Source organism: Xiphophorus couchianus, chromosome 19 (assembly GCF_001444195.1).
Source record: "Xiphophorus couchianus chromosome 19, X_couchianus-1.0, whole genome shotgun sequence".
Lineage (NCBI taxonomy): Eukaryota > Metazoa > Chordata > Actinopteri > Cyprinodontiformes > Poeciliidae > Xiphophorus > Xiphophorus couchianus.
The window spans coordinates 16,125,339-16,143,111 of record NC_040246.1 but is presented as its reverse complement, the minus strand read 5'-3'; the positions used below and the strand labels follow the sequence as shown (position 1 = coordinate 16,143,111).

The following is a 17,773-nucleotide window of genomic DNA, read 5'->3' as shown; positions in this document are numbered from 1 at the left end:
AATGTCTGTTACTAGTGCATATGTTACCCTAGCTTGTCTTGAGCACTTGCGATGTTTGTTTATCATTATGGCCGGCTTGTAAATGTTTATGGAAATGTTGTAAATGTTGGTTGTTAGGTTGTATTATTTTGATTAATATTTTTAGTGGGAATTTGTGGATCTTGCATGTTCAAAAATGATTGAAAAGGAGAGCTAAGTCCAGATAGAGGTAATCACACTTTGCATCTTCAGATTTTTTATGTGTGCTGAAGTGTTTTCCTGTTTTTCCACGTTTCTTAGTCTGAGGGGTGACATTTAAAAGCGACCCTACAGTCTATTATTTAACACTTTTCTTCTTCCTGGAATTTGTATAGAGGGGTTGTTGACACGGCACAGACGTGATCTCATGAATATGCAGACCTCTCTCAGTCTAACCTATTGTTTTCAAATTCAATAGTTTCATTGTTTAGCGCCATAACGGTGCATATCTGTGCGCTTTAAAACATAGACTTGAGTTGTTACAATTATATGGTTGATTGTTGCGCATTAACTGAGAAAAAAAAGTAGTACAAATTAGTGGGACAACACCTGAAAATAATCTACTATACCCTTTGGTATAGGTCACACCGGCTGTTGCATATTTAGCCTTTTTTTTTTGGCACACACAACTACACACTCCTTTTTTTCCTGACCACGCAGGAGTGGAATCAGAGCGTATTTTTTTAACGATGATTATTTCAAGAAACGCTTTTAATTAGCGGAGACTCCAATGAAAGAGAGATTACTGGCAAAGTCAAGGATGCTAATTGAATGCTGGACTTCTGACAATTAGCGCACTGCAGTGTTGTGCAGACTCATTACGGATTCCAAACCTAGACGGACTTTATAGTCTGAAGTATGGACTCGAGAGCAACAGAGAAAAGAACAAACTCAGTTGGAGTAGCAAATGTTTCTCACCAATGCAACACAACAAATATCATCCAGGTACCTTTGTGTGTCTGAATAAAGTGGGGGAACGTATTTTACATGAAAAGTTAATAGAGAGCACTCATTATAGGAATTTAATTACTCTTGTTTGGAGAAACAATAAAAATCTTCAGGTAGCACATTAAAACCTAAAGCCGTAACGGAATTTAACTGTTTTATTACAGGGTAACTTTGAGATGAAAGACATATATATATTAGCATATATAGTAAAATATATGAATTTTTAGCTCGTTCAAAGAATGCAGTGTCCATCCATCCATCCATCCATTTTCTGTTCACCCTTGTCCCTAATGGGGTCGGGAGGGTTGCTGGTGCCCATCTCCAGCTACGTTCCGGGCGAGAGGCGGGGTACACCCTGGACAGGACGCCAGTCTGTCGCAGGGCGAATGCAGTGTCCAGTATTTTCAAATACAGCCCATCTTTTATGTTTTGCTCCAAGTACTTCATTTTGTATCATTTGAAAGTTTAATTTTTGCTCTTTCAAGAGACATGACTTATTTTGACGTGATCTAGTTTAAAAAAATATGGTTAATTACCCAACTTTACTACCATATTGTTCATATGTAGTAAGATGGGAATGGGATTATTAAGGCAGGGAAATAAGCGTCGGACATTTAAAAGTGGTCTTATGCTGAAAACCCCCCCCAAAATATCTGATGACAATTAATTAATAAATACAGCATTTCTTGTTTGAGAAGTGAATGTTTCCTTTTGAGATGAACCATCGTGTTTTATATTATGGATGCTCTTGGATATTTCTGTAAATTCTCCTTGTTTACACTGGCCTATGATAACCATTATTTGGTTCTTCGTAAGTTCAAAGTACACTCTTTGAATAAGAACATTATGTTCCTCACGATACTCCTGAAAATATATCTAACTCGGTAAAATTTCCAGATAAAAACGTGAGCATTTCAACAAGTTGTCATTGTACAAAAGGTCCCTGTAGATTTACTTTAAAAAGATTACACGGCAGTTTGGATGAAAGATATAAAAGAATAAGAAAAGACTAAAGGATTATGTACAGGACTGTTTGTGCTGATGAAAGCCTGTTATTTTAATTAAAACGTTAAATGGAAGTTCATCAACCTTAGAATCTACAATGTAGCTAAAATATTTTTTTTCACTCTAATTTGCAATATATTACAAATAAATCATGACAAGCCTTTTTTAGATGAGAAATCCTTCTGGTTTTTTTTTTTTTCATTTTTATGTAGTTTATATGTAGAAAATAAAATTGTGGATTAGATTCTGGACTTTATGTTTGCCAGCGGCCCTGGTTTAACTTCATTCTGCCTCCCGGAATGATTCATTCGACTTTCAATCATAATAACAAAAAATACTAATGAAAGTAATATATTGCGTTTTGTTGGTTAAATTGATAAATGCCTTTTTAGTTCACGCATCCTAGCAGTGAAGGTGATGAGCAAATTAAACTACAAATCAGCTTTGAAATAAACGCCTGTTTGCCCCATGCTGTAACATGTAATTATTTCAGATGTGTTGGATCAAGAGGTTATAAAATATGCATGAGAAAACAGAGCTCGGTTGAAACTGACAAGTGTAATTATTACTCACTTGGATGGCAATTACTGGCCCAATTAAAGCGAAACTGTGCATTTAAACCAACAAAACGGCGACCTACTTCCGTTCCCCCCCAGAAAATATATCAAATATCTCAACAGCATAATAAAAGCTGAACAGTCCTTGTGACTCAAACCTGCTTGGAAAAGTATCCACAGCTGTTTCTTTTTTCCCCCACACACACATTCACACGCACACACACACACATGTATTTTTGGTAGAAGAGTAAGCCCACAGGATCTTTATTCATGTCTTTTCAGTGGTGAGGTCACACTCTCTTTGGGGGACCGAGAGAAGGATCCACAATCAGATCAGTAGAGGGGTGGGGTGGGGGGAGCAAGCAGCTGAGAGTCTTTTCCAGTATGGCCTAACCCTCCATAATGTGCCTGCAGAAAACAAAAATCTCGTCTCTGTGTCACTTTGAATTTTACTTTTAGCTCAGTTTTTGTCCCAAAAAAGTTAAAAATCTATTAAAATCACAGCAGAGAGTCTGATGCGAGAGGGGGCTCACAAATTGCATACAATACAACAGATCACAGTTTCGAAGGCTATAGCACAGATAAAAAAAAACACCTATGTACCATTTATTTAAGACGCACACTGATTGTCTCTTAGAAACTACATATTGATTCCTTATAAACACTTTTTCTTAAATAAAGTAGTGCATCCATGTCCACACAGTATCCTCATGTCTCTCTGCCAGCAGGTTCATTTTTTTTAAAGAGGTCTGCACTTCAGCAGGACTCACTGAAGTTTTAGTTCCGTGGCTGCGGTTGTCCTCAACAGGTGTTTTTACGCACAGAGGCACGCAATGATAGAGGTGGATGAGGGGCTACAAGTTGTGAATGAAAGGGGGAAAAATCTATATGCCAGTGCTAAAATAAATTAAACCTCTCCTTTAGGAGTACCGAAGACCACCGGGATAAAAAAAAAAAGGAGAGCACAGCCAGGCTCAACCAGTCTGATGTTGAGTTTTATTGAAGGATGGCTGAACTGCGTCTCATGTGATCGTCACTGCTCTGTTCACAGGACCTGGAATTTCCATGAGGATGTTTGATCCTTATAATCCAAGCAATCGGCATTGAAGTTCAGCTTCCATGACGCCGCTTGGTCCTTATAATCCAAGCAGTCTGCCGTGGAGTTGAAGCCCAGGCCGGACGTCCCGTAGCCCTGGGTGGAGAGGGACGCCGGAGACTGGTTCAGATGGCTTGTGACGGCGTTCGTGCTCATCGGGCTGAGAGTCGAGCCGGGCCCCGACAGCTGGTGGTGCATTGGAGTGAGGTAAGAGCTGCAGTCCATGCCCCCGAAGTAGGACGTCGACCCGGCGTAGCCTTGGCTGTAGCCCGAGGCCTGAGTGTAGGTCATGGGGTAGGACCGCTGCATGCAGGAAGAGGAGGTAGACAGGGGGTCCGAGAGAGGAGAAATAGACGCGGGGCTCCAAATGGACACCGGGGCGGTGCTGGTGGGGATGGCGGGGACTGTGGTGGTGCTAGTGGGGGGCGTGAACTGGCCGCTGGCCCCGCTCTCCGAGCTCACCTCCCTGGTTGGGGAACTTTTCTTTTTTGGGGGTCGCACCTTGTTTTGTCCGCCGTTCTGTTGTTGTTGCTGCTGCTGGCGACACTTGGCCCGCCGGTTCTTAAACCAAACCTTTAGAAGTAACATAGAAAAGGAAATTGTAATTAAAAAAGAAGATTTTATTCACATGTTGGTGATTCCACCTAAAACTGTTGTAAAAGTAGACAAAGGTTTATGCTTTGACTAAATTTAGTTTGATAAACATTGCAGGTATCTTCCTATTTCCTTGTGTCTTTTTTATTTCTAAATAATAAATCTGTGCTTTGTTTTCCGTATAAGATATATAAATGCGAATTAATAAAAAATAAAAATGGAGCTAAATTATACATTTTCTCAAATGCAGTGGAAGAACAAAAAAAAAAAATATGTAGCCAACAGATAGTTTTGGCTTCATAATTTATAACATGACACATTATAAACTTTGCAACTCTATATCAAACTTATAATTGTATATTTCCTACAGAGATTAAACTGAAATTAAGTTAATTAAATCATTAAAAAAGAAAAGTGGAATCACAATACAATTATTTTCCCTAAAAACAAGTAAAACACAAAATCTTGTTGTCTACAATGATAAGATAGACATAAATAAATGTTACATTTTAATCATAAATCAACACGTCTATAGCCCAATTTAGAATACATGCTTCTGCCTCATGTCACTAAAATTTAAATTTCATCCCTTGTGTTTATGTTATAGGATGTCAAATGAATACAAATTATTATTTTTAATTATCCCTAACAGTTATTCGCAGACATTTACAGAATGTGTTACCTTAAATATGGCAGAGTATATTGTTATTGAAAACAATTATGAAATACCGTAAAAGATTTTCTTCCATCTTATATTCGTTTGTTAACTCACCTGTACTCTGGACTCAGGTAAGTTGATTTTCAGCGCCACTTCTTCGCGCATGAATATGTCCGGGTACCTGGTTTTGGCGAACAACGCCTCCAAAACGTCGAGCTGTGCGCGCGTAAAAGTAGTCCTTTCTCGCCTTTGTTTTCGTGGCGTGGCTGCAGCAAAACAGAAATATTAATTTACTGAACCTTCCTTACAGATGTGAATAAGATAGATGACACCCAACTAAAATGTTAATTTGGGACTGAAATAATCTAAACGCACATTTTGTTTTTGTGTGCGTAATTACGCACAAACCTTTCATCTTGAGTGCAAGATGAAAGAGTAGATAATTATATCTAATAAAGTAGATAATTATTTCAAATAGAGTAGATAATTATTATTTTTTTAAATATTTAAATTTTAAAATGTAAATACAGTAATTCTGTATTAGTAAATGTCAAATGAATACAATTAGTAAATACAGAATTACTAATTTTCTAAATAGAAAATAATAAAATATAGATTTAATATTGAAGTATTCAGTTTTCAGAATCAACCAATTTGTCAAACAGGAGGAAAAAATACATATTGGGTGCATTATTATTGTTTACGTCAGACTGCTTTAATTGTTTTGAAGGGGAAAAGTGCATTTGAAGAAAACTTGAATTATTTAAGTTATTTCTCAGGAAAAAAAAACGAATCCCACCTGGATAACCCACTGATGGATGCAAAAGGTCCATCCCGGAGGTTGTTAAGCTCAGGCCATTGACAGTGTAAGGTGGTTGCTTTAGATACGACATCATGCTAATGTTTGTCTGAGGGCTGAAGTTGGAGAAAATTTTGAAAACTGATGTCGCTCCGAAGGCGCCCCTTGTGTTCTCTTTGATCTCCGTGGGCTCCGTGTTACACCGGATACCTGTTCCAAAAATAACAGAGAGCAGATGTGAGTTTTTTTCCCCCCCTGCACGTATATTAGCTCAGTTTACATCGTGTTGGTTGTCCAAAGACCCACGTCGCTTCTCACAAAACTTCCAATGCGGCCTCCAGCTGCCCCTACCACTATACGACCCCCGCGGCCCTCTCAGATGAAGGCAAACAAAACACGGGCATCAGAGCTGCAACAAGTCACTTAGAAATTTAATTAAACTCGTTATTGCTTGTTTAGTTAAGTGAAAAACTGGAAGTTGATTATGGCTGAAACGAATATCTCTTTGTTTTTAATTCATGTAAACAAATTATATAGACACATCCACAGAAAAGAAAAAGAAGCAGGGCTCGCTTTAAATGAAAAACTTTTTGTTTTTCGATTTCTGACCATTTTCAACACAAGCTCTGCACTTAAATTGGGTTAATCCACAGACAAAAAGAGCACATATGCCTCCTCAGTGAACATGTGACTGTGGCGGCTCTTAAATCCGAGCTGTGACGTTGTGTAGTAAACGCGATCGTTCTCACTTCGACTCCAGTGACCCTCCGCCACCCGCTATCCCCACTGTGCCTCTTGATTAGTTGCATCTTCTCCCTCTCCATCCAACGGTTTTAACCCCCTCATCCCAATCTGTCACACTTAAACACACACCAGCCCGTCAACCAGTTGCTCTCCTACACTCGCTCGATAATAATAAGTACCCGCTCGTCCAACGAATAATTATGATAAATGTAGCGCTGCTGATGAATTAAGGTGGTAATTCAAGTGGCAGCCAGCTTGAGGTTCTGCAGGCTCGAAAAAAAAGAGCCTGAAAATTAAACACAGTTTGATTTTAAGATTAATGTACGTGCTGTTTTTTTTCCCTCGTTCTATCTAACTTAAAATAAAATTACTAACTTCTCATCCACGTGCTTTCGGTAAAGAAGCAGGTTGAAGATATTAAAAGTGACATGTTGGTTTATTGGCTGCTGAATTATTTATTTCTGCAGTCACAGGAGGCGCAAGAGGCCCCGGAATTATTTTTTCTTCATATTCCTTAAATTTGCTATCATCAATATTGTTGTTTTCAGTCGATTAGTCTTCCATTTTTATGTTGTTTATGTTAAAATCTTTACGAACAATAACTGTGATTATCTTATGTTTTCAAAATAGGAACTTTGCTTAGCAGAGATGCCACAAATAAAGGTGCAAAATAAAACAAATTAATAAATAAAATAAAATTAACAATAAAAAACTAAAATGAAAAACAAAATGACAATCGATTTCAGGAATAAAATAACAGTTAAATACATTTTTGACTTAAAAGCTTCAGCCCTATGGTTTCTTTTCAGCTGAAGGTGGCTCCATAGTGTAGTTTCATTTGTTTTGATCGACGATCCCTGGGTGCTTTATGCTTCTTCTTCTTCTTCTCTAACCTGACCTAAAATACTGTTGCTAAAAACAAAACAAAAAATAAATATCAAACGAAAGAAAAAAGTAAGTGTCGTACTGCACTGACCTTTTTAATTAATCATTATTTATTTTGGATAATAATAATAATAATAATAATAATAATAATAATAATAATAATAATAATAATAATAATAATAATAACTTACCCTGGCATTTAGGTGTAGAATTGGCTTCTTTTTCTTGCTTCCTCTGTTTGAGGGAAATAACAAAAAAATAAATAAAATAAAAAAAACCGCGCAGAAGTCAACGAGTCCGAGTCACAAAATCTCCAAAAACCAAGCAGGAGCAACCTCCTTCAGCCAGCTGATGAGAACAACAGCACAGATAAAAGTTGAGCGATGAGCGCAGCATCGGGCTCTGAAATGACGCTAAAGGCGGCGGTGGAGCTGCGGAGGAGGCTGCGTGTGCGCCTTTAGGATTTGTTCAGACTGAAGTGGTTTGAGTTAGATTTTGTACAAACCGCCAGCCAATGGGGAGCCCGCAGAACTGAGCTGAGGTCCTTCTCTGTCTCCGTCTCTCACACTGGTGGGAAGCCCCGCCACCCCTCCTCCCATTTCCCCCCGCCACTTTTTTTTCCTTTTCTTTTCTTTTTTTTTTCGGGGAACAAACGTCTCCAGCTACTTTTTTTTTTTGACGCACGGTCCTCAGCCAATGGCAGCGAGAGTACGACTGACAGCATCCCCATCTCACCGCAGAGAGGCTGCGCTGATGGGAAGTAAACTGTATGCCGGTGGATGATGACACCAGACTTTATTAATGTTTATTCATTCTTCTACCGCAAGTTACTTTATATCATGAAGAGAAAGAGGAGAGAAACCCTTCATATAAAGACTGACAATTTCCAACAAATAGAGCAGAAAGTGACATTTTGTGCAGATGCATCGATCAGACGCAGTCTTATTGCTGTTTGAAAAATATCTGATTCAACAGAAGGCTGAAAATGTGTTTTCTTATTTAATCAAAAATAAGTTTTAAATAAAAGAGGGACTAATCTGAAGGGTAAAAAAGGAGGAGGGGGCCTCTACTGCAGCATGGCTCTCACATTCCAGTGCGTCGCAGAAAAAAAGGGGGGATTTAGAGCGACTTATTTCCTTTAAATTGTCCTCCGGTCCGCAGAGCCAGCCAGTCTGAGGATGTTGCAGGCCTGCACCGAAATGCACCGGGGATCAGACCGAGGAGCCGGTGGGGTTTCATCTGGGTTGGATATCCAAGTGAGGACAAACGATGGAAGAAGACGAAGAAAGGGACCCGCCTGAATCACTTGATGTTACCTTATTTATTAAGGTAGGCCTCTTTAGTAGTAATAATAATAATAATAATAATAATAATAATAATAATAATAATAATAATAATCGTGGTTAATTATCCTGACTGTCTAGAACAGATGTTATATTTTGAGCACCAACAGTCTCTGAGGGACAAAGAAAATCCTCCTTTGCGTCACTTACGTTTTTGAACCTGTGTGCCCATCTCAAAATAACATGCTGAGGGTTTTTGTCACGGCTTGGTAAATGTATCATCCTTAAGAGGCTTTTTCTAACACCTACACACACCATCTCTTTCTCACACACACACACACACACACACACACACACACATAGACACCCCCTCTCTCTCTCTCTCTCTTACACACAAACACATACACACACACACACACACGCACACACACATACACACGCACACACACACACACACACACACACACACACACACTCGCTCTCTCTGCAGCGCCTGCACGGACACACCCGCTCCCTTCAAACAGATTTGAATATTGATTTAGATTTATAAACACAGGCAGAGCGTGGATTTTTTTTTTTTACTCATTTGTCATTTGCATCCCTCTCCTTCTCTCTCCCTCTCTCTTTTTCTCCCTCTTCCTGCGTGGCTCGTGTGGAAAGGGCCAGAGTCAAAGGTGTCGTGACAGCTGGGAGGAATGCTTTTCCCCCAAAGCTGCATACAACGCAGCTCACACACCCAGAACAAACTTCATAAAGTCAGTGACATTTCTTTTGACAGATTTCGATCGGAGGAGGTGAGTTCATGGATCCAGAAGTTGGATTTGTCTTGGACCTGAGAAGCAGAGAAAAGTTTTGCTGTCGGGAAAAGTTGCACCACAGGCAGGTAGGAGTCTTTACCTTTCTATGCATTTCTTTTATTGTATCTTTTTCAAAATTATTAATGACTTCAACAAAAGCAAAATTTTTAATTTGCCATTAATTTGGTAATTTGGATATAGTGTTGAAATGTACATTGCAACAACAGTAAATGGAATACAGACTGATACAACAATTAAAAACGATAACCAAAATAAGAAAAAAAACATGCAGTTGTTTAGTAATTGGTAAAATATACACTAAATTGTGGAAGTGACGTAGGGGTTCATTTTGTTTGTTTTGTTGAAGAATATAGACAGATGCTGTTTGTTGCCCAAGTCGTAATATAATATTTAATAATTTCCTCTAAAATTATTTTGACAATGTAAAGCATTTTTGAAAAAGTGCATATTTTCTAAAATTGTATTTGATTTTTAAACATATCTGGAAATTCAAACACAGCAAAAAGAGGAAACAAAATATACCCAACTTTATCGGCGACAGTGTGGGCTGCATCCAACGAACATAAAAACACTGCACTGTAAAAATGCGAAATATTATTTATTCTTGAAATAATATTGACCATAAATTTTATTTGGCTCACAGCTTTTCTTTTCATAACTTCTTGTAACTTTCCACACATGGATGACGTTTCAGTCAGAACGCACATATTTAACTCTTTTAAATCACTTTATAAACTCATGATGTCTGAAACCACTAGGAAATGTATTTTTTAATTTAATATAAAAATACATTCTATATGCAGAATGCCTTCTTCCGGGCCGCTTCATTATAGCAGCTGCATGGTAATGGATCCTAATGCGAGACGTTTTCAAACTGCAGCGTGGAGAATGATGATGTCTGATGCTGTTATCTGCCGCATCTCACCGTTTAAAATCGCTAAATAAATTATTAAAGTGCAAAGCGAGGCCCCTCCGCGGGGACTTTGTATCTTAAAAGGACGTTTAAAGGGAGAAGCGGCGGAGCGCCTGCGGCGGGCTGCGCTCCCACTGACTCCCGGCTAATTGACGACGAGCGGCTTTTATCTCCGCCTGCGCTGCGCTCAACCTGAGGGCGAGGATTTTTTTTTTCCACCGGGCCCGCTCCAACCTGTGATTTCCGCCTGTTAATACGCGGCCACGCATCTTTGGAAACGCACCGCGCAGGCTTGCCTGTTTGACCTCCTGTTTGATAGTCTTGAAAGAAAAAAAAAAAAACAAAACAAACAAACAAAAAAAAAAAACCATCGCATTTTCAGATTGGGTAATTGCAGGCAGACAGCCCCCTTCTCCCCAGAAGTAATCAGCACTTTGTGGAATAATTAGATGTGTAGTTTTAAAATTAAATAAGAAAAAAACCTCTCCATCTTGAAAGTAGTGCATTAATCTAAATTTTCTTGTATACAAAAAAAAAAACAAAAAAAAAAAAACTAACATCCTGCCTTTTTTTATTACCTCCCAGGCAGCTTTCATCTCTTTCAACTCTTTTCTCCCAGCCCTAACAGATATTCGCATGGCTGTCTATGAGGAATGTGTTGGTTCAATATATTATAATCTTAAAAAAAAACAACAAAAAAATCAAAAACTAACAAAGCATTTATATAATCATAATAATCATGATTTGGACATTTTTTCCTTCTGTTACTGCTTAATTTAGAGTCATATTTGTGGAATTTATTAGAGTATCTTAGATGCTCAGAGGAAAAAGATAGATAGATAGACAGACAGACAGACAGGTAGATGCTTTTTAATCCCATTAATAACGTTAATTGGTTAATTTGTAACTGTAACATGCCACAAGACTGTGTGCAAGAGCAAATATAGCTGCATTATGCATTAACAGTAATGGTATGTACAGGAGTGGAAGTATGTGTGGGTTATCATGCTTATTAGTAGTAAAAAAAAGTGTTGATTGTCTCCAAAACACTCAATTCATATATATATTTCAAAATTCTTAAAATTTAGAAAGCTTATATGTTTACCTACCAACTGATTTAATGCAGATGTAGAATAAGAGACAGAATCTTGTCTAAACTTATATTTTTAATCAGCCTTCAAAGTTTGATGGATAAATTGAACTGTTGCTTTAAATAATTCTTTTAAAGGTCCAATAAAGAGTTTATCCTGCTGAGTTACCTTATCTTAAAGAAGCTGAACCTTTGTGTAATGTAACATGTAAGTGACCCCAGAGGTCATCAGCACGCACCAACCCCCGTCCCCAAGGATTAATGGGGTAAAAAACCCTTTTCAGAGTTTACTGGCACAGCCGAGTGCAGGCATCCAGGATACAGACATAATGTTTTCATATAAAGTAAATCAAGCATATCCACTGCTTACAATGTTCATATGTTACACTTTTTAAAAATGACAATAATAAAAATTGGATGTTTTTCTATTAATATCTAGGATGTGTTTAAATGTGGGCCCTATTTGTGTTTACCAAGTTTGGTTCTTCTGATAATATGGCATACTTCTTCAATTACTGCCCTAATTGCTTGTGTTGTGTTTATGCAGGAGTTTGCAAACAAACAAGTTGAAGCAGTGAACACAGTCAACGTCCACTAGAAGTCAAGGTCAAGACGGGCTGACAGAGACAAACAAGAGGAGGGAAACTCACACTTATGAGAAACGTCTGAAGGAAGCTTTGCATGAAAACATCCCTTCAATTTTCAACTTTAAAACTCTTAAACAGTTTTTTTTGTAATTGCTTGTGACTGAAACATAATTAATTGACTGTGACTGGTTTTGCAATTAAACTTCAATGCAAAAAACCATTGTTGCTTCTATTGTTGAAGGTTTACTCTGTCCCCCTCTCTCACCATTAGTAGCCCCTCTTCCTGTGTGCTCTGAGGAGTTTGCACGGCGTGGTAAAACCTGCCCTGCAGACCGGACCTTCCCAGTCTTCAAAGCAGGAAGAACTCAATGCAAGGGGGATTTGTTCAGGCTTATTTGGTAACCTAGGATTTGAATTGGATTCTTGGAGGCATTCACGACACATTTGAAAAATGTTACATTGTGCGATTTTGTGTGTAATCCCCATAATAAATTTTTAGAAATGGTCACACAACTGTGAGTATTTATGATTCATCGAGAGGTTTTCTTGTCTTGCCTCTCAGGGGTGAGGTGTGTGCTGCCTGCAGGGAATTGAGTAGGGGTTGAGATGCAGTGCATTCTGTGGTTTTTAACCTTTTTCCTAAAATATTTAGTTTATTTGACCTGAATATGTGATAACGTCATAACTATCCCAGGAGCCCCTCCAAAACACAACTACAATCCTCTTACTGGATGATATATTATTGAAAAAAACTGAACATGACAACAAATAATCCAGCAAAGAAATCAAAACCCAATTCTCATGTGTGGAAAAAGTAGAACAACAAATTAAAACAACTTTTGTGTACAATATTACTGGACACAAAATGGAAATGACAAAGCCGAAGAAAGCCAAGAAAATAAATGAAATCTGTCAACATTCAGAGAGCAAATTAATAACTGGTTTAGTCCTAACTAATGGTCTAAGAAAAGGTTTCTCGTTACCAAGGTATCACACAAATCCTTCCATAATGGGTAAAAGCAACGAGCTCTTTCAAGACTTTTGCAACCTTATTGCTGCTGAACATACCGACTGTAGTTGGTTTAGATGTATTTCTGAACATCTGAATGCTACAGTGAGCACCATTGGGACCATTATTCAGAAGGAATAAGAGCTTCAATTCACCAAAACCCAGCCACAGTGGGGACTCCTCAAAGGATTTCCTCCAAATGAGTCAAAAGAAGAACAAGAAGAGTTGTCCAAGACGCAAAGATCCTCTCGCAGAGCACTCCAGAATGAACAGGTTTTCCATGAAAATAACTACTGGACTCCACCATTAAGCCTTCTATACAAACTCACTGCGTAAGACTCCACTGCTGAAGCAAAAGCATGCAGAACCTTGGTGAAAGTTTGATGCAGACAATTTTAAAAAGCCAAAAAGATTAGGAGAATATAGTCTGGTCAGAGAAGGCCAACGTTTAATTATTTGGATTTCTTGCACTAAAAATGGTTCATTGAAAAGTTTATTCTCCTAAAAATCCAGAAACATGCTGTTAACCGGGGTGTCCACAGTCTTCACAGTTCAATAAGTCAAATATGGACCAGAATTAAAACTAAGTGTATTTTGGTATCCAAACTCTTGTGGTCTGGTGTGTGTAACTCGATTAGAGCAAGAGAAATCAGGGTGTGTGTGTGTATGTACGCTAGAATCAGCACTTGTGCCTTGTCCAAAACCCGCTTCGCTTTGAATGACACTTTGGCGATGCCCCCAGCTCCCGACTTCGACTTCTCAAGCGCAGTTTGCTGTCAGTGCCAGCTCTGCCAATTCCTCTCATGTCTTTAATATCTCTCTTTGGGCCTTTGGGTTTTGCCAGTGAAGGCTCCCCCTCTGACAGTTGGACATCGCCGTCACATTCGGGAGACATCGGTGGGTGTTTGCAGGGTTCCCAGCCCTCTAGGCCTGCGGGGAATCTGTGATGGCTCGCCTGTCAGCCGGCCCCTCCCCTGTAATTAGGAAAGTAAACACAGCGTCTGGCGCTGCTTGGGGGATAAGTGGGAGGGAGCAGAGGAGGGGACAGTCCGGCTCCTGTCCTGTTGCTTACTTGAGCTGTCCAGGAGCAGATTTGGACAGACAGAGCATAATTTCCATCCTGTCAAACCTCAGAGAAAAGGGATGAGATGCAGAGAAGTTGCTAAAGATATCCATACTCATGATTTGCTACAACAAACCTTGTTGAATTATAGTGGGATTTTTAGTGATAGACTATCACAAACTGTGGAAGAAATGGCTATAAATTAAAACCTGAAAGTGTGACTTGTAATTATATTCAGCACCTACATCCCGGATGAAATTTAGTGCAACCAGTTGACTTCATCCAGACAGCTGTGCATTCATCCATCCATTTTCTTTCAGTTATCAGAAATTAGGTTCTTTGGGTAACAGGTCCAGAAGGGAAACCCAGACATCTTTCTCAGCTTCACATTTTCTGGGGGAACCCAAAGTTTTCTTCGCCCCAAAGGGAGATACATTCCCTTTATCAGGTTCCCGACTGGGACCTCCTCCCATTCAGAGGAATGGGTTTCAATAAACTATTGACAGATGGAAGCCAAGTACATAAAAACAATTTTAAAGACAAAGCATCATTTTCATTTCCTGAACAAACATTTGCTACTTTGTGTGGGTCTATCCTACAAATACATACAAGTTTGCTGTTAGCTCCTTAGAATATTAAGGAACGCCGTTGTTCTCTTTCATGAGTTATATCACATCAACTCATTTTCAAAGAGTAAAAAAAAAGTAAAACAGTGAACACTGTATGAATGACAACTTTCTATCAGAGTTTGTTGTGATCTTAAGCAGTGTAGGACTCCAGCTGGTAAAATAAAAACAGGCACTCAACCTTCCTCTCTCATTCCTTCACCTCTCTCCTGGTTGCTGGGGGGACTGGTTAGTGGCTACAGGAATGCGTTGAGGGTTGCTGTGGAGGCTGTAGCTCTGGACCTGCTTTGGAGAGGAGGTGGGGGCAATGTCCCACCCTACCCGAGCCACCGTACTCTGCCCAGGCGGGGAGGAGGGCCACGGGAATGCTGAGACCAGGAGGGGAAGAATTTCACCAGAGGACCTGCCAGAGAAATGTCATGCAGTGAGCAATGAAGAGAGCAACCTAGACAGAGAGCAGGAGGAACAGAGGTCTCAGCCAAGTGAAACGCAGCCTGTCAGTGTCATTTTAGGTTCGCAGGATACTTACTGATGATGCGCCAGTAGCTGGTGGCCTCACAGACACTGTGGCACCAATTGTGACTCAGATCTTTCTCAACCTCATCAGCGTTCAGAAAGAACAAATTCAACTTCTAATACATCTGCCTTGCTTCCTTCTCATGTCTAACCCAGAATATTGATGTGTGAGTTTTTCAATCAGATGGTGGGCATCGGTGTGAGGCACAGAGTACAAAGGGAGGCTTGGTCGAAGGCCTCAGCCCACTTGCCAAAGTCTTTATGGCACCCAGAGAGCCATGCTGCAGCATCATGGTCCACAGCATGGAAAGACATGGGGCAGATGGGTGCAGTGCAGCAGCTCAACCTTCCCCCTTTTTCTCCAAAATGTAAGTAAACAGTGGTGGGAATGGCACAGTGTGAGAGGGTCCATGGCTGAAGGAGAAAAGCTGTTGGAGGAGCATTTGGGGGGCTGGGAGAGAGAGTGGGAGTAAGAAACTGTTTGAGGTGATGGTGGAGGGGAGTCTTTGGGATCCTGTAAAGACAAGGGAAAGCCAGTCCCCCCCAAACACATCTCTTTGAAACCCAAGAGCAGGGGCACGAGCCCAGCGAGGAGTGGCAGTGTGGCCCAGCGCCTGGGCAGACAGGCAGTCACCGCGCTGGGCTACCGTCCAGCTAGCCTCTTCTGGCCCCTTCCCACTCAAGCCCACCCCGTCTGTCCCAGGCTTATGGGAGTCAGGCAGCTGACCCCCAGCGAACACACTGAAGCGCCATCTCATATCCTCGGTTGGGTTTGAAACAGCGGCAGTATCCCCCCGGGAGAGAAGCCCTACAGGGATGAGAGAGGGTTGTTTCCCCTGCGCTCAGGCCTCTGGATGACGGCCCAAAGTGGTCTGCTGCTGACGATAACCCCCACCTCACCATCAGGCCGTTCTGCCTTCAAGGCCTGTGCAGGTCCACACATCCCCATGGCAACAGTGGCAAGGCCGTCCACACAATGTGAGTGGGCATTGAGCCAAGTGGTGCCAAACTGGGATGAGGGAGAGAGATTTTGAGAGAATGCTCAGTCCAGAACCTTTTCACCTTTGTTTTGTCTCAAGGTAATCTTGTTTTTGGCTCCAGTGATTTAGTATCACAGACCTAATCAGGATTGTCATTGAACATTGGTCAGAAGAGACCTTTGTGATGTTCTCCAGCACTGCTGCATGTCTCTTAAACACCAGCAAGTCTCTTTGCTGTCTAAAACTGTGACAGACAGCTAAAAACTACACCCTGAATCAGAACTGGACTGATACCCCCTGAGCTCTTGGTTGTGTGTTTAAAGAGACGTCGTCCCGGAAATATTAAGCCGGCGTAAACGCAAGTAGTTTGATGACATTCACAACAAGCAACTAAAGTTGGTTCCCCATCCCCTCTAAGCCACCAGTAAGACAGTGAATATGAGGGGATGGATGGTGTTTACTGAGAGGGGATATCTGCTGTTTGTTTTGTTGCTCTGCTTTCCAACCGTCAACACGACACAGATTTCCTTGAGTGCTGTTTGAAACGCGTATGTGTGCGTGCCATGTGTTATATTTGCTGATAACAGGATTTGCTCGAGTTGTAACTCACCAGTTGAGGAAGGTTAATTGTCAGCGAGAGTAGTAGAATGGCTACATACAGTAATTATTAGTCTAAGTTGCTTTATTATTTAATGGTGCTAATTAGGCATTAACATTGCTCTTCCTTTTGGATCACAACTTCAAATGCATGTCAAATTGCATGAAGTTCACTCTGACATCCATTAGTGGAACGAAGTGAGTGGTGTTTTGTAGATGTCCTTTGCCTGTTCATTATTATGAAACGGATCTGTTCTCAAGGTATTGATCAGAAAACTAGCAGTGGGGATTTTCAGAAATTACTCATTTAAGTGCATCCTTATTTAGTTTCCAATAAGAACAATGCATTTCATGGTTGGCAATTTTCTTTTGTTTGTTTCCAGGACAAGATGTGAGAAAAAAAACAAAAACAAAAATACAACCTCTATGTTACAGCCACAGATATCAGTGTATTATATTGGGATTCAATGTTATAAAACAATGTAAAGCAGTGATTAATTGTGAAATGTGTTTTTTTCTGCAAGCACAAATTTAAAAAGTGTGGCTCGAATTGTCAATTGGTTTCTTTTACTCTCATGCACTCAAATAAAATTGTTTAATTATTATATAGACACCAGGAATGTAACAAAATTAGAGCATATAAGATTCCAAAAGGTTTGCTAGAGAACATTAGTGAAGAAACGGCATCGTGAACACCAAGGAAACACAACAGACAGACAGGGAGGAAAACGTTTAAGTCAAGTCATACAGCAATATCTTAAGTTCTGAATATCTCAGGAAACCCACCAAGACATGAATAAGGAGATATCTGTTGTTTGTTTTGTTGCTCTGCAAGAGGAGCATCACACAAAGAAGCATCCAATAACCCCATGGTAACTCTGCAGGAGCTACCACAGCTCAGGCTGGAGAATTTTTTAACAGCACAACTCTTTGTCATGCGCTTCATAAATCTCACCTTAGTGAAAGAGAGGGGAAAAAATATCTTTA

The 17,773-nt window shown here is 40.0% G+C and overlaps 1 protein-coding gene and 1 long non-coding RNA gene across 3 annotated transcripts; one reads left to right on the top strand and one right to left on the bottom strand.

Moving 5' to 3' along the window:
* Positions 1 to 2,724: 2,724 nt before the first annotated feature.
* On the bottom strand, positions 2,725 to 7,879 carry otx2b (orthodenticle homeobox 2b). Its single transcript, XM_028001573.1, has 4 exons — positions 7,496 to 7,879; positions 5,676 to 5,885; positions 4,991 to 5,142; positions 2,725 to 4,197 (listed from the first exon to the last, which is right to left on the bottom strand). Exons 2-4 carry the CDS (start codon positions 5,770 to 5,772, stop codon positions 3,574 to 3,576), a joined length of 873 nt encoding a protein of 290 aa, XP_027857374.1. The 5' UTR covers positions 5,773 to 5,885; positions 7,496 to 7,879; the 3' UTR covers positions 2,725 to 3,573.
* Positions 7,880 to 8,012: 133 nt separating this feature from the next.
* On the top strand, positions 8,013 to 12,508 carry LOC114134777 (uncharacterized). 2 transcript variants are annotated; one of them, XR_003593461.1, is made up of 3 exons: positions 8,013 to 8,633; positions 9,366 to 9,470; positions 11,956 to 12,503. It is a non-coding gene; the product is annotated as an uncharacterized LOC114134777 (long non-coding RNA). The 2 variants fall into 2 exon arrangements; XR_003593460.1 differs by lacking the exon at positions 8,013 to 8,633 and having other exon boundaries at positions 9,065 to 9,470; positions 11,956 to 12,508.
* The last annotated feature ends 5,265 nt before the right edge of the window (positions 12,509 to 17,773 follow it).

Coding starts and splice junctions, on each gene's coding strand:
- otx2b (XM_028001573.1), bottom strand. CDS start 5,772: ATGATGTCGTATCTAAAGCAACCACCTTACACTGTCAATGGCCTGAGC. Junction 5,143..5,675: donor TCCATCAGTGGGTTATCCAG/GTGGGATTCGTT, acceptor GTTTTGCTGCAG/CCACGCCACGAAAACAAAGG. Junction 4,198..4,990: donor TACCTGAGTCCAGAGTACAG/GTGAGTTAACAA, acceptor TTACTTCTAAAG/GTTTGGTTTAAGAACCGGCG.